This window comes from Amblyomma americanum, chromosome 10 (genome assembly GCF_052857255.1).
Source record: "Amblyomma americanum isolate KBUSLIRL-KWMA chromosome 10, ASM5285725v1, whole genome shotgun sequence".
Classification (NCBI taxonomy): domain Eukaryota; kingdom Metazoa; phylum Arthropoda; class Arachnida; order Ixodida; family Ixodidae; genus Amblyomma; species Amblyomma americanum.
In genome coordinates, this window is record NC_135506.1 from 100,270,103 (window position 1) to 100,295,794 (window position 25,692).

The 25,692-nt window shown below is 44.4% G+C and overlaps 1 protein-coding gene across 1 annotated transcript in view; it reads right to left on the bottom strand.

Moving 5' to 3' along the window:
- LOC144106776 (glycine receptor subunit alpha-2-like) overlaps nt 1-25,692 on the bottom strand; it is a 98,970-nt gene that overhangs the window by 17,944 nt on the left and 55,334 nt on the right. The window contains exon 2 of the mRNA XM_077639711.1: nt 247-357. Coding sequence (XP_077495837.1) covers nt 247-308 — 62 coding nt within the window. The 5' untranslated portion in view covers nt 309-357. The remainder of the gene's footprint in view (nt 1-246; nt 358-25,692) is intronic.

The following is a 25,692-nucleotide window of genomic DNA, read 5'->3' on the forward strand; positions in this document are numbered from 1 at the left end:
TTCAGTCTGACAAAACTTTTCCAATTTGTTTGAGATAATCAGTCAAAATGGAGTAGGTATCAAATCAGGAGCAATTGCCCATATTAGCATCGCCCCAAGCTTTTAGAGACGCTACTGATTAATTGTTCCATCGTTTTAGTTTCACCGAATGTTCGTCAAATATTGCTTCTTTTGTTCGGGCTCCGTTTTTTTTAAGTTGTTTTTGAGGCATACACGCAAATCTCTTGAGGCAAACAAAGTTGTCACCTTGTAAGATCCATGGCGAGGCACAGTATGCAGTGGAACAGGGCGGCACGGAAGCATCTCATAGCGAGGCTAACCGCAGGCCGGTTCCATTGGCCCCACGGGAGCTGTGCCCTGCGCAGACGTCGGTACACAAAAGTGAACCCCATTGCATCTCGAGGTAGGAGCCACGGCACGGTACGAAATCCTGTACAAAAGCAAAGCTCACGCCTATAGAATTCAGTCACCAGCGGACACGGTGCGCAAATAGAAATTAAGAAGGGTGCTATGGACGAAGGCATCGTATCTTCCGGTTGCCACTGTGTAGACATCGCATAGTAACATAAACAATAGCTCCGACTCGAGCTCAACGCAATGCTCTCAACGCACGCTCATAGCGCCTCACTGGGCTGCACATCCTCCAGCATTTAACTGTCCTCACCCTCACTGCACCCCTTAGCTCGCCGGCGTGCAGTCGCGGGCAAAAGTACGAGGCAATCTTTTTCGTGTTCCGACGCTTGCCACTCTGCATGAGGGCGCCACCTGAGAAAGCCCTTCTGCTGTCGAGACCGACCGGCCCAGTTCGCCGGTCTGACGGCGGAAGGGCTTTGTCATGTGGCGCCCCCAAGCCAAGCATCAAGCGTAGGAACACGGGGAAGAGGGCCTCGTACATTTCTCCACGACTGTATCATTGTGCAAGCTTTCCTCGTTTCGCTATCTTCCTCGCAGAGATTATTTGGTCGACGCGCCAACCCGGCAATATTGCTGTAAAACAAAATGCAAAGACCAGTGACGTCCGGGCAGGCGGAAGCGTTGTGAGAGGTCCTGGGCTGCGCGTGTGAAGGCGCCTGGGCCGAGGCATCCTGCTTGTAAATCAGCCAGGACGCTATCGGAAGTACTACTATTAAGCACAATCCAACGCAGCCCTAGCCTAGCACTAACAAGATATTGAAAAGAATGAGGGTTAGATATTTGTCGAACACTTTAGGGCTTGCGCCAGTTGTACACCATGGTTCCACGATGTGATGATCCTGCGCAGAGGCAGGCAGCAGCAGCCCGTGAAACTCTGAAAGCCTTTTTCATCAAAATTTGGGTTCGAGCTGTGTCAGTGACACTTAATGTTTTTTTTTTATGAGGCTGTCCGGAAATTTCTTTCGCGCCACCTTGATAAGATTGGCGTTGGTTTTCTTGGCGCCTTGTACGCATGCGCTTCAGTAGGGAGGGCTTCATATATCGACTGCTTTCACCTGATTAAACAGCTGTAGTAAGCGCCCATGTTGTCCTCTTTATTGTGTGTGTCTTCGTTGCGCTGAATATCCCGCTAATATGTCTGAGAACCGAATAGCTCAGCAATAAAATTTCTTAAAGTATTGAAGTATCATAAATATTCACTAGCACATCCGCGATAAGTCTGTGCAAATGTACAATAAGTCCCTGTGGCAACATTAAATATCCTCAAACTTATTCATGCCTCATTTTACCTATTCAATTTCGCCTCTTATTTTACAAAATTACAGAAAAAACAAGGTTCGTCATTGCATAGCTAAGCGATTGGAACGCTTTCGTTATCTTTCTGGACACTTCATCAGAAAGGTCATGGCCTCCTACCTCACAAAGCAAACTATAAGCCAAGCACACCAACAAGAAAAATATGTTTAAACATACAGTACAAGATATTCCCTTTAAATTTCCGTAAATTAAATTACACAGAATTGCCTTTTATTGTTCTAGCTTTTCGGCTGAATTTATCGTACTTTCGCGAATATGACAAAAATTCAGGTTCAAGTCTTGTGATAGCCTATCCGTCCGCCTTGAGAACACAACATCGGACAACAATATGTCCCATGAAAATCACCTCAAGTTGGAAACGCACCAGTATTGATTAAGATGCCACCTGAAACTATCGCCTGCTTAAAATTTATGCTTGCATAAGGCTAATGAATGTGGATGCCATTCTGAAGCAAAGTGAAGAAAATCATGCACAATAAAATAGGAACCCTGAAACCACCACGCTGTAATTGAGATGGATTTTCAACGCTCTATGTCCCAGCAGAAATGACCTCCCCAGGGATGACGTCAGCCTGACAGCCTTTATAACTCTGGATAAGAAATTAAGACGGGCCATTATCGCTTCGAAAAGCTAGCCACGTTAATTGCGCTGGAAATCTCGCATCCTAAAAGGGCTTTCCGCTCCAAGAGTCTCTTCACACCTTATCTCACTCGGCACACACAAAAGGTGTTTACAGTCTTTGAGAATTAAAAGCCTTTCACTGCGCCGTTTTGTGGCCGTTTGCTGTTTTTGAAGCTTTTGCTGCGGGGACATTGGTTCTCACTTTTAAAGACACGCCAGGTGTCAATGTCACGTATCGTATGCTCTTAGGTTCAAGTTCTTTTATCAGTTCCCAGAAACCAAGACTCTGAAATTGAGCTTGAATTCAAGGATGCTGCCTGTAGCTTCTTGCTAAGAAAATAAAGGCTGTCCTCAGTGTCGTTCAGTAGGAACTTAAAAGAGCAAGTAATGCAGCTCCCAAGCGGCTGCCCCAATGTGATTGTTGAACGCTGCCTCTTATGAAAATTTGCGTCAGCTTGAAAGCGCACAAGGTCTGGGAGTAACTTTTCATTTCTGGCGTCTCCTTTTTTTCAGTCGTAGTGTTGTCGCAAAACTCGGAGATCGCTAGCGAAAAATCAGCAGGAGAGAGCATTTGTGTTTGTGAAAAGCTCAAAGTACGACAGGAGTCCCCCTGGAAAAAAAAAAGAGGACTACGTGATGGAAGAAACGAGACTTTCACTTGCACAGAGAGTTCAAGGCCGACCGTTTGAAATTTTTTCAAAGTCCTAGCTTAACAGCCTGATGGTCGGGTAAAAACAGCGATCATACTTGACGTGGGACGATTAGTAATGCACAAACACCTGTGCGTTCGTATTTCGCCGTAATTGAAAGAACTTCAGGGGGTGAAAACTAACTGCGAGCCATGTACTAGAGCGCACCATATAGTTTTCCGTGGGCTAGTATGTTGCGTTCCTCCGAGTTCCATGCATCTGGCGAGTGATGGAAACCATCAGACTGGTGCAGCAACGTGAAAGGTTAGACAAAAATCTTCGAACATTTGTCTCCTTTTGCACTGGGAGATGTGTACCTAATGTGAGCTCCCAGGACTACTTAGCAAATACTTTGCTTCCTTTGTCAATTCACCTCTAATTTGGCGGCTGTCGCAATATCTGACTCCCTTGAGCAATAAGCCACTTGTCTAAGCTCCTTTGATGTTTGCGTTTGTATTCGCTTTAACAAAAAACCGCCATTAGTTAGTCTTTGCCATGGCTCTAACGTCTCTTTAATGAAGAATAATTTTTTGGATGAAGACGTGGTGAAGACAGGAAGGACATCTTTTTAGCATATAGAATGAATTGAGCCGCTTTGCCAATGAAGAGAAAAATTTATATTAGTGGTGCTACCCTGACATAATGACCCCGAAGGAAAAAGCAGCAATTGAAAGGGTTTCCCACAATAATATAAAAAACAAGGCTTGTTCGCGAAATTGCAAAACGCATGTCGTTGGACAGGAGACTTGCGGAAAGTTCGGATCAGTAAAGTAACCATCCCGTCATTGGTCGAATACGCCACGCTTTGCCATAAGCCCAGACACAGTAGGAGCCAATTAAAGGCGACGTCCGGTAGCGGCTGCTTTGCGCCGAAGGGACTGGGAACCCGAAGCTAAGTAGGTCGTGTCAGCGGGCCTTTCAGTCTTCCTTAAGTGAAAGTCGGTCGAGAAACGGATTGACGGGGTCTGACGGCATTGAGCGTTCTTCGTCTTCGTACCTGCATGAAATGAGCCACATCTCTATAGGCTCCATTGCGCCGTTACTTGGGCACAAAGAATAGAACTGCAATGGCCAACAGCAAATGAAAAGAGAAGACGAAAAGGTAGAAAGAAATTCAAAAGAGAAAAAAGAAAGGATGATAGAAAGAATGAGATCAAGAAAGAAAGAAGGGAGGAAAAGAAAGCAAAAACAAAACAAGAAAGAAGTAATGAAATAAAGATGGTAAGAAGGAGAGAACTAGAAAGGAAGAAACAAAGATTGAAAGCAAGAAGGAAAGAAAGAAGGAAAGAAAGAAAGAAAGAAAGAAAGAAAGAAGGAAAGAAAGAAAGATGGAAAGAAAGGAAGAAAGAAAGAAAGAAAGAAAGAAAGATGGAAAGAAAGGAAGAAAGGAAGAAAGAAAGAAAGAAAGAAAGAAAGGAAGGAAGGAAGAGAGAAAGAAACAGAGAAAGAGAGAAAGAAAGAAAGAGAGAAAAAAAGAAAGGAAGAAAGGAAAAATGGTAGTGATTTGACGTAGTGAAGCAGTATATACAAGCTAAATCAAGTTTTCAATCTTCAGTTGGAGGAAGCCTTAAGCAGCGGGTTAAGGATATGACGCGATATCGTTAATGGGTCAGTGCTTATCTATTCATAAATCGCCATTATCTGCTTAACATTCATAGATGGTGGCGAGTCGTCATCCTTTTTCCAGCACAGTGGCGCAATGGTTCAGTGATGCGCCACTGTTTCTATCACAGCCACCGGCGAGGATCGTGCGACTTACGTTGGTCCTCCCGAGCAACCTCTCGCGCAGCTGGCGCGATATTATTCCGAACTTACCCGAGCTTACCCGATTGACTCGGGTAAATTAGCATAGTAACTCGGGTTGCCACAGAACGGCACAAGATCGTACGTACGTCCATACGAACTGTATATACGGCGATTGTGCTCACGGTGAGAAGATTCTTGGTCGGTATTGGGGAGCGAACGAGTGTTTTCGCACTACAAGAAAGACAGAAAAGAAGAAACAAACCAGACAAAAAGCGGGCTGCGCTATTCTTTCTGCCTAAATAGTGAATGAACTGCGGAGAAAACAGCGGGTCAGGAGAGTGAATAAATACCTACGCACACTGTCTGCGAACGTATGCCCATTTCCTTGTTGCATGCTGTTCATTGATTACGTTGAGTTGTCCTCGTAATGGCAGTCAACTTACTGATTTGCGATACGTCGCCTTTTCTTAATCAGTGCACGGTTTGAGAAGAGTATCAAGGCCTGTATAAAGAAGGGTGCCTTTCTTTTACGGCAGGCGCCACGCATGCGTTGTCTCGACTACTTATGCTAGCGTGGCAACGCAATATTAACAATTTCATTCTAAAAGGTAGTCCATAACAGGAAGACGCACTTCTTTTAAATTAATTTAATCTTGCAATGGTGGCTGTTAAAGGCCATTTCGCTGGGTGTCCCGTCGTAGTAGAAGTAGCAGTAGGTGTAACCAGACAGTTCTTACCACTGAATGAGAGTACAGTGAGAGCGGAGGAATGCGCTGTCGGAGTGGTTGCGCCAGAAGAGTCCCCAGGGTGTTCACCGGGGAAGATGTGTGAGAGTATGGCAAGAGCAGAGCAATGTGGGGCGCTCCGCCTGCGGTGGCTGCTTCAGAAGACACTTCCCAAGGTGAGGTTTAGTGGCGGCCTCACCGTGCGCATAGCGAGCCGATACTGATAAGGATTCCTAGCCGGAAAACGAGTATTTGTGCAAAGCAAAAAGCAGTCCTTTAAAAATATACATATATGAGTTCCACCATGGAATTTTTTTTCTGCCATTATTTTGAGAAATGAAAATACTACAACACCTGTCGGCGAATCTGACGTGGCCGTGTTTTAACCGCCCCATGAATTTTACTGCTACAGCTCTCTGTCTATGCTGGTTTTTAGTCTTGTCGAAATTGTTCTTCCATGCTTCCGCGAAGTTCGAGTTTTCAAGTTTCTGTTCGCAATATTTTCTAATCCTTCTTCTTTGAAACCCATTTCGCCATTATTTTTACTTTACTTTTTACGGCTGCTTACATCCGGATCATGCAAAGACCACGCTAATTTCGGTGGCCCATACAGGTTTGTGACTGCAGACTATCTCCTGTTTCACTTTCAGGTGCAGCAGAAGTTCTTTCAGCAATGCCGCGAAGAGATCGGCTGACGGGGAAATGTTTTACGCAGACTTAAATTAAAGGTGAATTGGTCGATAGCCCCATGTTGCATATAAAGATGAATTTCACTAAAACTCAGCCACACGGCTGCAGAAAAATGCTGCACGGCTTTCATAAGCCTTCGCAGCTAAAGAACACAATACACAGCTTGACTGTTAGCCGGTTCTTTGTGTCACACTTGTAGTTCTCATAGCGCTAATAAGTAAGATGTCAAGCACATCTCCTAAATGAATCTATGAATTCCGTTTTCATTCTACTAAAAAAACTCGCTTCCTCTTGTCCACTCAATCCAGTACGTCTTTTCACTAATAACGGAAAATTTACTATACCTTCGCTGTTCTTAAATATGAAAGCTTCAATCTCTGTAAAATCATTTTTTAATCACGGATGGGTTGACAGTGCCGAATATCATTTTTATGGTTTCACTGTATTTCACGCAGTAACAATTAATGTTCTCCACTGCAATGATACTGTAGCGACTGCAGCCCAGTGATATGCCTAAAAGGGGATGCAAAATAGCCAATTCCTATCTGGCGAGGGCAACCAGACAATATCTTCCTTTACTACTAAGGCATAGAAAAGATACACATCTTCACTTGACAGCCGTATGTCTCCACTCAGGTCGGTGGGCACTGCAATAATTTTCAACTACGCAGATTTTTCTCGGTAGAGAAAGGTTATTGTTGAAAAGCTGTATAAACAGTGTTCTCCTATGTACCCTATCTGGTAAACAGCTAGAATCCTTCTTGATAAGGAATCCTTCTTTATGAAGGAGTGTCTCGTGAACGTGCATTTAGGTTTTTGTTCCAGTTTGACTGTGGTCATGGTCATGTCACCAGTAATTACATTCGGGAGCAGATATCTGAATGAGCTGTCTTCTTGCACAGGAATATTGCATATTAGTCTGCAAATATTCGCGCACCGGTGAAGTTTTCTTTGATCTTCTCTGGGAGTGATTCGTAATGCAAAACAAGACGATTTCCTTCATATCAGTCGTCATGTGATTGGTATTTATAGTAATTTCTGTCCTTCAATTCCTGGCGACATTCGGCGATATTTCTTGAGCACGTAATTCGAGAATATCCTTTAAAGGCTTCCAGAAGACCGATTGCAAGATTTACTAAAGAAGCTAGAAGCTGTTGATATGACGCGTAAAAATGGAAGCATGAAATGTCTTAAACAAGCTATCTTTGATCCTATCTTTCAAGAAATGATGTTATGACTGCATTTGTGCAATATTAGGTGTATGAATAGTTGCAACTTACATAGTTTAAACGCCTCCAATGTCTCTTCCGTACAGGCTTTCATAAATCTTCATTAATGAAGAATTTGCGGCGCACAAGGTACGGGAAGTAAGAAGCTAAAAGATTGCAGCGAGACTTTGCGCTGGTAGATAATAATAATAATTATTATTATCTACCAGCGCAAAGTCTCGCTGTACAACTTGTTCACAAAATTGTCTGGTTTCTTAGGACGACGTTGATCTTCTTTGCTTCCAGCATTATCTTCTTCAATATAGCAGACTGAAACCAACATAGAAATTCAGTGCCGTACACCGTTCTCAATGTCAAATATTACATTTTCTGCGCTTTTTTTCTACAGCTTATTCTTATTACACCAGCACGTGTACCTTATTCAAAGGTGAAAATTTCTCAGAAAACTTGTGTCCTGCGCAAAAAACAATCACTTTCCAAAATCTAATGTCCAATATTTGCCCGCCGATTCTCCACCCTCTAAATACAACCAAAGAAAATTTCAGTTCCGTTTTTTTGCGACGACAATCAAGTTTCAGCAGCTAAACGTTTCTTGCGAACGCTAAGTAATTATACGATTTCGTTTCAGCGACGACGGAGAGCAAATATTTAGTCTGTAAAAACGCGCTAATGTATTTCGAAGAGAACCAAGGAAAGGGCGTAGGTGCCTTGAAACAGTGCGACCATTATATCTATTTTATGCTTTCGTTTTGCTAAGTAAGCACGCACACTGAGCAATATAACCGAAAGAAAACTTATGCTAAGACTGCTTTGTTCACCGGAGGCACGTGGAGAGAAATGTTTTCTTTGTTCCTATTTTTCTTACTAGACTTTCATTCATTAGGATAAAAATGGTCGCACTTTCATATTCAGGATGTCGACGATGTGTTTGTTTACCATCATCGCTAAAGTTCCTCCGGTACATTTAGTTTAAAAAAAAGAGGGTCCGGTTTACAACGTAATGCTTACAACGTATCGATCTGGCACCAGAAACGCTGGCGTTCTTGTTTATTTTTTTCACTTAGGGTTTCTAGGAGGCAGCACTGCGCGTAGTTCGATGAATCTGGGGACTGTGCAGGGTGCGTGTGACGTCCGTTAATAACTGACTTTAAAGTTCTTGGCTATCGGTTTCGCACACAAGCCTCAGCAAGTAGACATCTGAAAAGGCTGGCAATGGACGCCATGCGTTCTGGGGTATCGATTCCTGGGGTGTCAAATTCCTGGGTATCGAATTCGGATTTTCGTTGCAATAAATATAAATGCAGTATGTATATAAAACTAAAATAAAACTCTTATATACATCATTATGACACCGATAGAGTTTTCAAGAATTTTAAGCAGTCTCTTTTTGCTGCGAGAACCTTCTTCACTGATCAGGTTCATATTATTGGAAATGACTCAAAGAAAAAACTCCCAAAAGATCCTCTTCACACGCCTCCAGACCCGCTCTCTGTCATCCCCTCAGCTGTTATCCCAATATTTTGGCACATCCCCTGCATGCTCCCTATGCGGTGACCCTCACGCCACACTCTCCCACATCTTTTCCGGCTGCCCTGCTGACCCCCCCCCCCCCCACCCGCAGGGACAGCACACCATCTCGAGCTGGGAGGACTGGGAGGTCCTGCTCACGTCTGCAGACACGATATCGCAGCTTGCTGCGGTGACTCGGGCTGCCGACGTCATGTCCCGGCATGACCAACATGATGCACTGCGGGACCGTGCAGTGGCCCAGGAAATTAGCAGGGTCTAAACCTCACTTACACCAATAAAGTCTCTGTCTGTCTGTCTGTCTGTCTGTCTGTCTGTCTGTCTGTCTGTCTGTCTGTCTGTCTGTCTGTCTGTCTGTCTGTCTGTCTGTCTGTCTGTCTGTCTGTCTGTCTGTCTGTCTGTCTGTCTGTCTGTCTGTCTGTCTGTCTGTCTGTCTGTCTGTCTGTCTGTCTGTCTGTCTGTCTGTCTGTCTGTCTGTCTGTCTGTCTGTCTGTCTGTCTGTCTGTCTGTCTGTCTGTCTGTCTGTCTGTCTGTCTGTCTGTCTGTCTGTCTGTCTGTCTGTCTGTCTGTCTGTCTGTCTGTCTGTCTGTCTGTCTGTCTGTCTGTCTGTCTGTCTGTCTGTCTGTCTGTCTGTCTGTCTGTCTGTCTGTCTGTCTGTCTGTCTGTCTGTCTGTCTGTCTGTCTGTCTGTCTGTCTGTCTGTCTGTCTGTCTGTCTGTCTGTCTGTCTGTCTGTCTGTCTGTCTGTCTGTCTGTCTGTCTGTCTGTCCTACGTATTTGGCACGGGCAGGGGCTTAATTGTTTACATTCTTTTTAGGCTGCCCCACCATACCTTTTGTCTGTCTGTCTGTCTGTCTGTCTGTCTGTCTGTCTGTCTGTCTGTCTGTCTGTCTGTCTGTCTGTCTGTCTGTCTGTCTGTCTGTCTGTCTGTCTGTCTGTCTGTCTGTCTGTCTGTCTGTCTGTCTGTCTGTCTGTCTGTCTGTCTGTCTGTCTGTCTGTCTGTCTGTCTGTCTTGTCAGAGAGAGAAATAAACTGTTGTCTGATAAAGTAGCATATAATGACACATTGCATATTTCACAAGAGGATATCTGTACAGCTTTTAGCGACTACTTGTCATCAATATAAAGTGTAAGTCCAACCGAACCTTCTGCCACATGCCTTGTTCGACTACCTGCCTTATTTTACATTTTTCTTATAAATTGAGATGAATTAAAGTCAGCAATAATTGGCATGTGTAATGCTTCTTGTAGCATTGCTAACACTTAAATCCAAAATGTCAAACAAATCAGAGAAATAATATCTGCAGTTCTAGCTAATAGTCTCAATTTAATTTTCTGTACAGGCGTTTTTTGGATGAAAATAAAATTAGCAAATATTCCTCTGTTCTGCAAATCAAGAGCATAGATAACATTCAGAATTACAGGCCGATATCAGTATTACCGTTTTTGATCAAGGTCACTGAAAAACTGCAGTTAGACTTAAAAGCTACTTGGAAAAAAAAGGTATTATGTTGCCCTACCAATCTGGAATCAGAAAAGAATATTTTTCATCTGTTGTTTGTACCCCTGAAGATATGGCTAATAAATTCGCAAATTCTGGTTTTCTTGCAGCAGGCAGCATAAACTGGCACACCCCTAACACTCACTGAAATGTATTTAGATGAGCGCCACCGCGCTGTTTTCTTTGAGAATTAACACTTCAGTGCTAAGGTTATTAATGCTGAATTTCCCCAAGGTTTCGTCGTAGCACCATTTTTTTTCTTTGTATGAATAAATTGCCTTCTCAATTAACTCATAGCTAAATTGTATTATATGCGGATGATACTAGTCGAGTATTAGCAGATCGCGATGAGTGCGCCCTGATTAGAAAAGTAAGTACCAACTATATATAAATGGTGCTTGGCGAATGCAATTAACGCTAATCCTTATAAGACCATTTATATCCTCTTCCATTCTAGAAAAAAAGATCTTTTCTAAGAACACAGATCTAATTTAAAATAACTGGCCTATTAAGATGCCCCCCGCACAAAATTGTTTGGTATTGTGATAGATATTCATCTGAAGTTTGGTTTGCATGCTCACCCAGTGATCAAAGAAACCTTTACGGCATTTGCACTTTCAAAATGCGGAAATTTCTTACGCGTAGATGTCCCTTTTCACCTTTACTACGCGTCTGTTCATTCACATGTAATTACTGTATATCTGTTTGGGGACGCACATATTTATCCAAATTGTCCTCTTATGTGTTTTTCAAAAAACAGCTCTTCGAATTTTCGCGCAAAATATATAGCATGAACATCTTTATGAATTATTGGCGGTTCATAATATCCTAAATATATACAACGCAGCCGCTTATGATACTGCTTCAGCTTCTTTTATTTAACAGATCATTCAAAAACCAATCAATATAACCACCCTATGTTTTCGGCACTCACTACGCACCAACAGGTCCACTACACGACATCGGCTCTTGCTTCCTATAATAGCACTAATTATGGTCGACAAACACTAGACTTTGTGTGTACTCATTTGTAGAATAGTCTTGATTATAACGTTCAAGTTACACAGACTCTTCACGACTTTCAATATCAATTAAAACTTTTTTTACTAAATTGATCGTATAGTCTGCATATTGTTTAGTACTTTGGTTTGTGTTTTTAGTCTAAAAATAGCAACTGTTTAGTCTATGTTTTCCCTAGTGTTCAGTGCCTACAGCTCTAATATGTTTACAGCTAAATAGTTACATTTTTTTCCTCTCGACTACATGAAATGTGTTAGTTTACGCTGGTTGCAAGTCAGAAACAGTTGTGGTTGGGTTCCTGATTTCGCGTGTTTGTATTTCGTGCTCTATGCTAAATAAACAAACTTTCAAATGTTTCGTGTCCCTCATACACCTAAAGTGTCTTGGAATGTAACCAAAGAACCAAGGTACAAAAACTTCTAAGGACGCTAACGATTCTCCTTAAGGCGAAATTTGAACGCAGCTCATTGCAGGCTCATTGTTTTGCTTTCCCGGTTCATCGGCACCTCTGGCAACTATATTTGTTCCACCGTAGTATTAGTTAAAGACAACAATATGCAATGCGCAGTACGAGAATGTGTATATTAGTCCTACAGCGTTATTAGCTGAAGAAGACGACGATGAGCAGTGCACTGCGCGAGAGTGAGTTGCAGTTTGAAACGAGACGTGATCCGCTGCGACGATATCATAGTGCTCTCGTGCAGTGGCCAGCGAAGCTGATATCTTCGCGGCGCCGCGGGTGAGAACCACAGTCACCGCAATGTTTATTTTTGTTTATTTATTGGTGGTTTGGCTCGGCTACACCTACGCGACGACGCAGCTCAATCCACGAACTGGCGCTTAAGAACTGCGCTCTAAAATCGTGCGTTTGACTTTAGGGTAGATTCATATCAGGAGCACGACAGGGGTTCCTCTGAAGCGGCTAACATTAACAGCGGCAGCACCGCAGCCTTCGAGGAAAGAATAAATGAGGTGGTTAATTGAAAGCAAAACATCCAAGCAGTGAACAATAAAGGGAAGACGGAGGAAAGGGTGAAGGCGTGTATCGGCAAGACATGCGATAGGTAGAGCAAGGCAGGAAACAAATGCGAATCATTGAAATCGTAGTCGAAATCAAGAGGAAGAAATGGGCTTGGACAGGACATGTACTGCGAAGGCAATATAAGCGCTGGTCCTTATGGGTAACGGAGTGGAATCCAAAAGAAGGCGACTGTAGCAGGGGCCGGCAGAAGGTCAGGTGGAGAGATGAGATCAAGAAGTTTGCCGAGATACGGAGGCCGCCGCTGACAAAGGAGAGGGTTAATTGGGGAGACATGGAAGAGGCCAATGCCCTGCTGTGGGCGTAGTCAGACTGATAGTGATGATGATGATGGTGATGGTGAACATCGGCAGGAAGATTCGAAAGGGCTCCTGGGGAGGGGATATAAGCTTCCGTGTCATCGAAAGGCAGGTAACAACGATTTCAACGGCAGACGTAATCCATGATTTGAAAATAGGCAAAAATAACCTGTGTTTTAATGTTGTTTTATGTAACATCTTCAGTCAAAGTTCCCGGCCTCTACAGTCGCTTCGGTGATCTGCAGTAAAGAGAGTGCTGTCGTAGCGCCGACTTCTCTCCCGCCTTCCCTAACGCAGGGCGTGCAGTAACACCACAAAAGGGGACTCTACGGCTAATCCGCTGGCCTTATAACCTTTTTGAACGACTCTGCGCTGGCTTTCTAAGCTTACTGATCTTTTTTTAGCAGTGAAAACCACAAGAAGCTTTCAGTACTCAAACACTGCCTTATAAATTACCAATTCATAATACTCCTACGGTCTGTTTAAAATGCTGCGCAGTTTACCGTTCGCCGTTGCTGTTTCCATCAATTTCTGATTTTAGAGTGCGTGCGGACTGGCCGCGGTGGCTCAGTGGTTAGGGCGCTCGACTTATAATAGAGAGTTTTAGTTTCACGTACGTACAGGCTTCACGTACGTAGAGCTCTTACGGGTGACCAGTGCGCATGCGCAGAACGCAAAGGGTATGCGCGAGTCTCACGTACGTACGTGAGATGCGGATTTTTACGTTGCGGTCTTTGCGTTGCTTGCGTACGCAGCGTTGACAAACATGGCGGCGCCCTGCCCGCCGCTTCACGGCGATAACAGCTTCGTCGCTAATCCCTCGACGCGATATCGTGTTCTAAACTGATGTATTCGCCTTCGATTCGCCCATCCTTACCCTCGCATAAGGTTTCAAGCGACAAATAGCTTTTGTTTTTCAGACAGAAGGGCGATTTTTCAGCTGTTAAGCCTGACGAAGTAGCGTTGGTCGTCGTCATAGCAACCGTCTCGCTATGAATGGCTTGGCTTAAAGACTTGTCTTGGATGATTTAGGCTACAACCAGTGTCTGTGTTTCTTAGTAGATGGCGCTAGGCGTAATGCGCGGCGTGTTTCGCGTACGTGTAACTATAAGGGTTTCAAACCACCTGCGTGCAGGCTACGTAGACTTCTCACGTTTGCGTACGTGAACCCTCTACGTACGTGAAACTAAAACTCTCTAATAATAATAATTGGTTGTTTGGGGAAAGGAAATGGCGCAATATCTGTCTCATATATCGTTGGGCGCCTGAACCGCGCCGTAAGGGAAGGGATAAACGAGGGGGTGAAAGAAGAAAGAAAGAAGAGGTGCCGTAGTGGAGGGTTCCGGAAAAATTTCGACCACATGGTCATCTTTAACATGCACTGACATCGCACAGCACACGGGCGCCTTAGCGTTTCGCCTCCATAGAAACGCAGCCGCCGCGGTCAAAACCACAGCAAAGTCTGATTTCATCCTTCTGCAGAATACAGAAAATAGCTTTTGAACCTACAAAGCCTTACCCGCCGCGGTGGCTCAGTGGTTATGGCGCTCGGCTACTGATCCGGAGTTTCCGGGTTAAACCCGACAGCGGCGACTGCGTTTTTATGGAGAAAAAACGCTAAGGTGCACGTGCGCTGTGCGATTTCAGTGCACGTTAAAGATCCCCAGGTGGTCGAAATTACTCCGGAGCCCTCCTCTACGGCAGCCCTTCTTCCTTTCTTCTTTCACTGCCTCCTTTATTCCTTCCCTTACGGCGCGGTTCAGGTGTCCAACGATATACGAGACAGATACTGCGCCATTTTCCTTTCGCCAAAACCCAATAGTGCGTGCGTGTAATTGCAGAGGGGCTGCAATGGCTTTTCGTACGGCTGCCATTCAACCACTGCATCGGTGCGATCGGTATGTGTTTGACCAGTGCGGTGATTCGTGAAGTCTAGTCGCGCACGGTCGCATGACAGCAGAGAAGCTGCAAACGCGACCAGTACGCTTCAACTGTTCCAACTCAATGGTTCACAACGAGGGAATTTGATGGAACGTGTTGCCTTTAAAATCGCTCATCGAAAAACGCACCTCTACGACAGCGTCTACGGGAAATTCTAATCCTCTTATCACGCAAATCTGCATCTCCTGACAATCGTAACAAAGGTTGCAACAAAGAGAAGAAATTCGCATTCATGTAATACGATGTGAATAAATAATTTCAAACCTATTGCTTAGCTTGCTCTCTTCTGCGCCATCGCCCATAATTTATGTATTGCTCCGTTGATCACAAGTTCATCTGAGAAGCAATGGCGATAACCCTCGAATTTTTTGCAAGTATGCCGGCGTTGATTTTACACGAGAAACGTTTTAAAACAACTCCGAATAACATCACTCAGTTGGTAAAGAATACATTATTTTGGAAGGATTGGAGTCTGCTGCTAAAAGCGGAAAATTCTTGCTTTTGATCTATAAAGCGAATTTCACTTAACTTCATAGTACAGTTCAGTTCTGTGCTATTTTGTTGCGCTTAACGTCAGATAGAGGCCCCAAAAAAGTGAAACTCTTTTGCCTTCATTATTACCTTGTGCTGCTTTCACAAAGAATATTGAAATATTTAAAAGCTATTCATATCATTTGCATAAAGCTTCTCAAACAGCGTTCATTAATTAAAAAGTTATTGCGCTAAATAAAGGACAGCGTATGAAGGACACATTTTAAAGCTTTAAATGTAAAGGTTCAAAATTGTGTGATTTATTTTTTAGAACCGTGCAAAAATTCACATGCAGAGGCTAGCAAAAAAAATCAGCAAACATTTTATCAGTGTATAGACAAGCGAAGCACTGGCCTTTCAAACTCCTGTCGACCCAAACGTCCTCGATAGGTACTCCAAACGTCCGTACAGCGTCCTCTACTATTCTACCTTTCAGTACAAGTCGCACTCTAAAGGTTTCTTATAAGTGTCTCTCCACATGACGCGTTCTGGTACACGCAACATCGCAGAGCTGTAATAACGACTTGCGCTGGTAACGTGTCGAGTGTATATCCTTCACATAAAATGGCTTTCTGGGATTTGCCGGGCGCATACATTTAATATGCGCGCTCTCAACGTCACCTTTCCAGGGGCCGGAACGTACACGCATTGCCATCACGAACTGGAATCAAAGTAAGCGGCATTCCATTCCGAACAGCGGTTCGCTTTCCAAACTCGACTAATGGCGACGGTTATTTACCCCATCTTCCCCTCTACTTGGCGCAGTTGGAGCGCTTAAAACAAAAACCGCGGATCTCTGTTTAGTTATTTAGCACATATCCATTATGCATGCATTCATTAGAAGTGAATGCAAACATGCTCTGATAGCGCACCGCTAAAGCGTCGCCGAACGCGACGCCGTACCAACGGCATTTGTTTCCAGGCGGAAACTGCGCTCCGGAAGAAACTGAGTGTTTTCGGACATACCGAACTGGCGCCACATTTTACTGCGAGCAGAAAACACGACCAAGCATGATGGGCATATTTCCGCTTCGATTAGCGAGAAAACTACAGTGTGGTGGGAAACTGGGCAAAAATGCTGATTTTAACAGCCTTCACTTCGTACTCGGTGCCAAACCTGACTTGTAAGATGATTTCTGCGCTCACACCACCTAGTTTGGACGGGCGTAAAAAATGAGAGAAATATGAGACATATTCGAATTCTTGCCGCAGTTTCCAGTGCTTCAACCCTGTGCGAAACGCGGTGGTAACCGCGTAAACTAAAAGCGTTTATCTATAGTTAAAGGGCTCGCCGAAGATACGCTTGTCGTTGGCAGGTGAAAAAAACGCCGGAGCAGCACAACCAGTCACAGTCTTGTTGTGAGATAAAGGCTTCAGTGAAAGTCACAGAAATTGCTGAGCGAGTAGAAGAAACAGTCTTTCGACATTAGATGGTCTCTGTGAAAGAAGGCTTCAGTCGTGGTAGCCAGGCCTAGCGTAGTAAATTCCCGGCTCAGTTTCCACCGCTGTTGCCTCGCTTACAAAAACATGGTGTCTTGCTCACTTTACTAAGTGCGCGTCTGAGTACTGAAGCGATCCGAGGTTATCAATTACCTGCCTGATGACCTGTAATTATACACTGAACGTGAGACTTTTTTTCTTGAAGAAAAATATTTCCCTGCTGCGGATATAAAGGAAACTACACCCCCATATTTATGAAAACATTGTACACCAAACGAAAAAGAAATAATAGATAATACTTCTTTAAATTCTTTGAACTGCCTACAGCCATTCTACCGGGGTTGAGTAGAAACAAACTCAATATTTCATGTATCAAAAATGTCCTACTTGCCTCTAAAAAAAAGCAAAATGAAATAGCGAGTGTGTGAAGGTGCTCGCGAGAGAGCGAAGGAAACTTTATTTTGTCCGAAAGGCGCCGCCTTGGTCAACAGTGAGGCCGTTGAGAATCTTGTGCTAAGCGGGAATAGCGAGTAACGATTGCTTCTCAAACATGCTGCGTGGGCGCCTCTCCAAATGACAGATGAAGAAATGTCGGATACAAGATTCGTAACTCGTTCGAAGGAGATTCGGAGAATTCCTGGCACTCAGATACATCACCTAGCGGGCATACATAAAAAGCAGGGGGACCATCGCAAAAACCCTCTTGCGGGCAGCAGTGCTGCGCTAAATGAGATGGTAAGCTCCATCGAGGCGTAAGTAGCCTAATTTAACAAAGGTTCTAACCTCGAAACAGCCTCGCCTCTCGTTTCGCTGTTTTTTTGTTTTTTAGTGCGGCTGCATCTCCCATCGCAAGCACTGTACTCTTCCACGCAGGAGCCAACGGCTGCTTAATTCCAGAATAGAAATTAAAAAATAATAAAAATATAGTTAAGATTTGAAGAAACGTGCCTCTTACAGGACGCACAGCTGTGATTAAAACTCGCTCTTGCAGCGCGTCGGGCGTGCGCCCCTCACATAAGATGCATTCCCGGAATTCGGCCGGGCACATGTAACTGTTATGGGTCCTCTCAACGGCGTGTTCCTGGGCACAGAAGCGCACCCTAGGTATTATACGAACAGCAAGGAAAGCGGCGCGGTCTTGATAACGGCGGTTCGCTTAAGAACCTTGAGTAACGGCGTCGGTTATCTACGCCAGCTACCTTTGTTCTTCAAGCTGTTGGAGCGCATATAGCGGTTTAGTAGTTTGCCGCATTTCCCTCCTGTTAACCATTAAAAGTGAACGGCGAGCACGCTTTCATAGCGCACGGCTTAAGTGTCACCGAGCTTGATGTCATGGCCTGTGCGCCGCAGCCTTTTTATTGCGTGGAAACTCCGCTCCCGAAGAAACTCAAGATTTGAAAATTACAACTGGTTTTGCGGAAAGGAAATGACGCAGTAACTGTCTCACAGATCTCGGTGGACACCCGAATTGCGCTTTAAGGCAAGGGATAAAAGGATGAAACGAAAGCTGAAAGGAAGAAAGAGGTGCAGTAGTTGAGGTCTTCGGAATAATTTCGACCACCTGGGTATCTTAACGTGCACCGATATCACAATGCGCACAGACGCCTTTTAAAGCGAAAGCTTTACTGGCCGCGAACTTGCGATTTCGCCATGGCGGTGCTCCGAGGAGGCACATGACGTCACAGCGCGCGCCTCGCCGTGGAGCCGAACCGGTCTGGCCGGGCCGGCGGCAGCTGGCGCACTCGGCGTGAAATAGAGACGTGCTCCAAGTCTCCGCCAGGGCGGTCAGAGTGCGCCGAAGCCGCCGAACGCGTCGGCGGTAAAGCTTTGGCCGACGTGACGTCGCCGTGCAGCGCGCGCACGCGCCTTACGCCGGAGTATAAACGCGCCTAAACAAAGCCTGCGCTTAACCGCTAACCAACGTATTCGGTGGCGGCATCTATGGGAGCCACTGAATAAAAAAAAAAAACCTGTGCCGAAGCTCCGAATCGATTCAGGGCCTTTGGTGTTGGAGGCGGAGACGCTGCCACTCCGCCACGACGGCTCAAGCTTTAACCACCAGCAAAGGCGCATCTAGTGAATGCACTCTTCAGATGTCCCCGCGCTTTCGGTACGTATATCCTGGCCTAACAGAGCTAGGCCATCAGCAATTTTCGTTTCGCCTCCATCACAACGCTGCCGCCGCGGTCCGGTTTCAGCCCGGGTACTCCGAATCAGAGGGCGCCTTTTGCGTTCCTGAACATCAACACCAAGCGGCATGTTTCTACCGGCTGTTGGAAACACCCACCGCGTCACTCGTTGAAAGTGTTTGTCAGTTTTTATGGTGAGAAAACTACATGGTGACGTGAGACACTGCACGAACATGCTGATTGTAACGACCCACTATTCCTACTCGCTGAAAATTCTGAATTGTAAAATGCGTTCTGTGCTCAAAGAACCTGGTTCTCGCGAGCGTAAAAATAATAATGAGCTTTAAAACATTCCAAATTTTCTCGCCGATTTTCAGTGCTGAGCGCTGGGCGGCACGGTTTTTCTGTCACGCAGTCTAAAAGTGTTTTCCCAGACTTTCATTGCTTGAAAATAGACATTGGTCTTCAGCCGGCCAGAAAAGTTTAAAGAGTAGCAGTTCCAAAAGGTTTTACGGGAAGTCAGAGAACGAGGCCAGCGAGAAGGAGAAAGCGACTTGGGCAATCGGCATGCAATGCGGTTTCAGTCATGGCAGCCAATGTGTGCAAAACTGACTGCCGACTGGGTTTCCACCATTTTCGCCGCATTTACAAAAATATTCTTTCCTGCGCACTTTACAGAGTGCCCGCCTTACTACGGTTGACATCACAGTTTATCATCGTACGGCTTTACAGCCTCTGAATAAAAAGTCTTCTTGCCTGCTTTTCTTGACAAAAAAAGATTTACTGTTGCATTAATGAAGAAAACCACAATGAACGATTATGAAATATTAAAACAACTTTATGTTTATGAATCCTACATCAGGAATATTGACAGGATATAATGAAAGAACCTTGTTTACGTTGTTTGAACTGCCCGCAGGGAACATAGCTAAGTATGATACAACAAAACTCAAAATTTCACGTGGCAAAGGTGTTGTTCTTCCCACCAAGGCAGTTGATTTAAATAGCTAGTGTGTAAAAACTCACGCGTGTGAGAGAAAGAAGAAATTTGATTCGGTGAAAAAGGAACCTCCTTGGTCAACCGGGGGGCCATTGAGCAATTTGTGCAAAGCGAAAAGAGCAAATAACATTTGTCTTTTCTGCAATCTTTGTTTGCCCACGGCCCACATGTGCTGTAAAGAATTTAGATTGAACTCGGCACTGCTTAGTCCTAAGGAGCGGCCACAGACAGCACGATACCCGGCATTCGGTGCTCAGCAGGGTTGACTACGCGAAAGGTTGAGTTTGACGGCCTCTGTAGAAGTGCTCCTGATTTTACTTTTACCATTTTTCGTATTCACTTTCTTTTGCTAATCAGTGACGTTCGCTTCCTTTGGTCCTTTTGGGCCACAACAGCCTTTTTTTTAGAGTTTGCGATGTGGGGGCGCAACCGCACTTCTTTGATGTTTTCTGAGCGTTCATAGAAGGAAATAAGCATCCGCATCAGTGGAATGCGTCACAACTTGATACTTCTTAATAACACTTTCCAACATGTAAGCTATCGGACTCGACTGAGTTCGTGCACGGCGTTTCATTCCCGTTGTCAGATATATACCGATCTGTTCAGGATCACAAAACAGAATATATCTGTATGACCGAGAAACCTAAGGATGAACGCTGCTCAGTACATACGTGTCACGATTTCCAATCCCAGAATTCATGACCACTGCATTCCCGGTTTCTTTGGAAAGTCTTAACTTGTGGACGGGCCTACGTTTCCTACCTTTTTTTCTGGGGAAATTGCTTTCCGTCGTGCACTCCGGCAGCAAGAAGGGACAATCTCAACTTCCATTAAAGCGTCACCATTGCTTCTGCACGCAATCTCGCTTTCAGGGTTTATTTTTTGTGGCATTTTATCTCGATAATACCCTTTGTCGCGCCGCCAGCCAAAACCTTTGCCTCCACCGCCTGTGTTGTCTACTTCTTTGCTCTGTGTGTGCTCTGTTTCTAATTCCGTGAAAACCCAAAAAAACTACAGCGAGACTGTTCCGTTCTGCTGGCTTTCCACTACAGGAGCCACAGCAGAACAACGAGGCTTCAGCACTTCGTAGAACTTCTAACAGAATGCTAAACGAAGAAACAAATTTCGTATTTGAACTCAGCCAACACCGACTGTGGAGCCTGGTCCACAGAACAAAGCCGATTTCTAGCCAAACGCAACCTGGCTGAGTAGATTCGGAGATTTGGCAATAGCAAAGGCATGAAAGTTTCGGCAAGTTGGTGAGACATGCTTTGTGAAGACTGGCGCAGCAGAAACTAGCACGGACGAGACGAGGACATGGATAGAAGCGCAGCAAACTTTCAATTCCAGTGCGTGGCTGTCAGTGCCCAGAATAAAATACAAATAATGATGAAAACAGACACACGTGAAAGCTATAGCTGTGATATGCGAGTCATGACAGCGAGCATGAACATTTACACGATCGCAAATACGTGTCAGTTCATTATGTTCTAGTCTTCGCAAAGCAATAGCACAAGTATTTAAAAGGTGAGGCACAATTTTTGTATTCAACATGCAATCAGCAGCTCAAAGACGCATTCTCACCAAGCGGTATTGAGCGCCCTTCGTCTGTGCTAAAAAACAGTTTTGGCAAAAAACTTCAATCATATTTTTTTATGCTAATCATGCACGAGCGCTTCAGTCATTGTCGGCGCATTATAACAGACGCTGCAAATGCTCACTGAGCAGCGCGTTCTCTTGGCCCCAAACAAGCTGAATGTATATAAGAAAGATGTTTTATTGTATCATGCCGTCAAGGCATGAAACAATATTTTGTTAAGATAACGTTTTCCAACGAAGCTAAAATTCCGATTCAATCATTCACGTCAAACAAGCTCTAATCACTTAGGCTAACAGTAGCAGCGCTGGAATATCAGTCCGAGTTAGGTCAAACTGAGCAAGCTGTCGCTCTGAGCGATGGCGATGCCAAAAGATAATGACCATCTTCTTCTCCATACTATAAATACAGCTTAAAACAATGCGATCTCTTTAATCCTTCAGTGAGCTCACTGTAACAGCAATTGGATGCTGCCATGCTTTAAGTAACAAATTCTTTCTCTCTCTCTGTGTGTGTGTGTGTGTGTGTGTGTGTGTGTGTGTGTGTGTGTGTGTGTGTGTGTGTGTGTGTGTGTGTGTGTGTGTGTGTGTGTGTGTGTGTGTGTGTGTGTGTGTGTGTGTGTGTGTGTGTGTGTGTGTGTGTGTGTGTGTGTGTGTGTGTGTGTGTGTGTGTGTGTGTGTGTGTGTGTGTGTGTGTGTGTGTGTGTGTGTGTGTGTGTGTGTGTGTGTGTGTGTGTGTGTGTGTGTGTGTGTGTGTGTGTGTGTGTGTGTGTGTGTGTGTGTGTGTGTGTGTGTGTGTGTGTGTGTGTGTGTGTGTGTGTGTGTGTGTGTGTGTGTGTGTGTGTGTGTGTGTGTGTGTGTGTGTGTGTGTGTGTGTGTGTGTGTGTGTGTGTGTGTGTGTGTGTGTGTGTGTGTGTGTGTGTGTGTGTGTGTGTGTGTGTGTGTGTGTGTGTGTGTGTGTGTGTGTGTGTGTGTGTGTGTGTGTGTGTGTGTGTGTGTGTGTGTGTGTGTGTGTGTGTGTGTGTGTGTGTGTGTGTGTGTGTGTGTGTGTGTGTGTGTGTGTGTGTGTGTGTGTGTGTGTGTGTGTGTGTGTGTGTGTGTGTGTGTGTGTGTGTGTGTGTGTGTGTGTGTGTGTGTGTGTGTGTGTGCGCGCGCGCGCGCGTGTGTGTGTGTGTGTGTGTGTGTGTGTGTGTGCGCGCGTGCGTGCGTGTGCGTGTGTGTGTGTGTGTGTGTGTGTGTTTGTGTGTGTGTGTGTGTGTGCGCGCGTGCGTGTGCGTGCGTGTGTGTGTGTGTGTGTGTGTGTGAGAGAGGGGGAGGGGGATAGTAGCCGCACATTTCCTTATTCTCCTATGCACAATAGCTAAACGACGGCGTCCTATACCGCAGTGACGAAGGCAGCGCTGGTGACCTCTCACAGGCTTGCTCGCAAAATTGTTTGCCCCCTGAAAGTAGAATTAGACACTGCCTGGCGCGAAATGTTTCCGCACTAATAATGTCACTTTAGAACTGTACAGTTCAAATATATTCTTATCTTTTTATAGACAAGTTTTTCACAAAATACCAGTTAGCCGAAAACAATCTATCATAAAATAACAGTGTGAAACGAAAATAGGGAACAAATTTCAAGAATTTTCTTGCGCACGAAAAACAAAAATTTGTGATAAACACGCAAAGCTGAAACACAAAAAATAAAAAAATTTCTGGCAGGCCTTCTTCCAAAAAATTGTGCTTCAGCAAAAATATTTTACAGCGTAGGATGTGAAAACGGTAACCTCAAATTGGTGTTTCAGAAAAGTATTATAACTCGTTCACCTTTGCTAGGCGGCAAAAACAGAGATAAATAAACACACCGCATCTATTTCTGTGCTGCAGTGAGGCAGGCTGTGTTCAGTCACCTATAAACAATATCTACAACAAAAAAAACTAACGAAAAACTTACATAGCTCGCGTAATAAGCGAAAATCATAATGAGCAATCAGCTGAGTATTCGAAAAAAAAGTGATGTCCGCAAAACGGGCGTCAATGCTAACAGAACCTGCCTTGTAATTTGTGCGGAAGCACGTGTCACTTATTTGTTTCCTTTTTTAGTCTAATTGTGCTTTGCGGTTTTTTCTTATGAAAAGAACTTACATTTCTTAAACGGGCAAGAGTGCATCATCTGACGGTTTAAGTACCTCTGAAATGAAACATTTTCAGAAAATTGTAATTCTTTAAGATTTTGAACACTTTCATAATTCTGGAAAGCATCCCCTTTCAAGTTTGTAAGGTTTTCTTCTATAGTATCAGTTGTAAAACATTTGGGGACAAAGAAAAGCATTTACTCTTTAGTTTGCTTTAAAGTAGCCTTATCTTGCAGCACCGCTTTTGCATTCCCATCCGCTGACGTCCACAAGGCGAGCACTTTGCTGAATCACTGAAACAGCGGTGCTTTTTTTTAATCAATAGGTTTCTCCCTGAAACATTCACCGTTTCTTTCGGTAGACGATAAAAGGCAGAGCATTGGGTCATTTTAACAACGATCTATAATGAACCAAAACCTATTCTCTTTTCCTATTCTCGTTCACTTTTGTAACGTTGCTCAATATGAAGCACACTTTTCGCAAAATTGAATTCCTCAAATCCGCGGCTTTCGCACTGAACTTACTGCAGGCGAAATAGAAGAGCCGGCGCAATGCAAGCAGCTTAACGCGGCAGCAGCAGGTATTTTCCACTACTTGAGATTGATTACAAGCGCACAAAAGCGTGAATGTATATAGTTGCGCCAGTCTGGGATTATAGGGTATTGCTTAGACTAGTTGCATCGAAATAAGTGCCTGCTTTGCGTTCCTTTTAATCCGGTAAATAAGACTTCAGCAATCTTCTCCCCGTAAAGAACAATAAAGGCAGATAGTAGTTACGGTAGCAAATGGGGCGCGCCGCGCTTGGAAAACCATCTTCCCATTAGAGGAAATGCAAACAAGGTAGGCCAAAGCCGAGCTGCGGTAATGGGCATTCAACTTTGAACCCCATTTTTTATTAATTTTATTTTTGCCTCCCGCTTTCTCTTATCATCATAGACCAGCCGCGCTTAGAGGACGTTGACACCGGCTTTAGAATATTAGTTCAGTGCAAAGTAAACAGCACGGCTGTTGCCAAAGTAATGCGTTTTTCTGTGTCTAAATCACAGCGAATGGTCGTAGTAGCTTCAAAATCCTGCATAAGCGCTCGCACAACGCCGCCACTTTTAAGAGGACGCCCTTGTGATCCCGCTCTGCGAAATCCGGCTTTGCAGCCTAAGTTTTGTTAATGGTATCGACCACACGTCGACTAGCAGACACTCTTAAAAAGAGTCAAAGCTTTTACGCGACTGCAACATAGTAGGCTGTCGAAACATTGCGGCACTTTTTACAGAATCATTTCATTTACAGTTTTCTCGCTGGCTCTGGCTAACTAATGGGATTTGGCTCGCGATGCATAATGGGGATGAAAGCTGTTTCATGTAATTTTGATCCATCTACATGGTGTGAACCCGAGCTTCAATGAGAGAAGAAAAATTTTCGCGCACTACACCATTCAAGTTACTGATTGAAGTTGATCCGCATTAACAGTTCATTGAAAGGGTGCTTAATGCATGCAATTCTTTTCCAACATCTCGCAGCTCTCGTTTATAACAGGGATGACGTACATGTTTTAAAACGAAGTCCAGCCTTTTGGGTCATCCCTTTTAACCGTGAAAAAATGATATGATACTGTATAATACTGCTGTGGACGTAATGGCGAGAGTTATTCATTATTTCGTTACGCAGCGAAATCTTGCGGTTAAGATCGGTCCTCCGCTCGCCACGAGTATTTAAGACTGTTATAGAAAGGCGGTTGAGTATCTCCTGGACAACGAATAGCACATAACTACGAGCTTCCTGAGGGGTGATGGCAGATGGTTATTCTGCATTATTACGATATCCTGAAAATTGCGTTCATCAGCAACTCCCTATTGAAAAGCGCACTTGTCCATAATTTCTTATTATAGGAATATTTAAAATATTGAAACAGTGATCGCTAACTTTAGATGTTCTGGAGTGAGATGTACTTCTTTTTCTCCCCAGAACACACTATCTCCAACAAATTATTGTGTCTAGAGGATTATGCATGGAGAAAGTGCACTATGTGGGCAGCTGCCCCACAATTTCCGCTTGTAGTTAGCGTTCACGCGGTGCACCGTCCCCAGCATCGCCTCGATTCGGGGTGCGCCACGTGTCTCTCC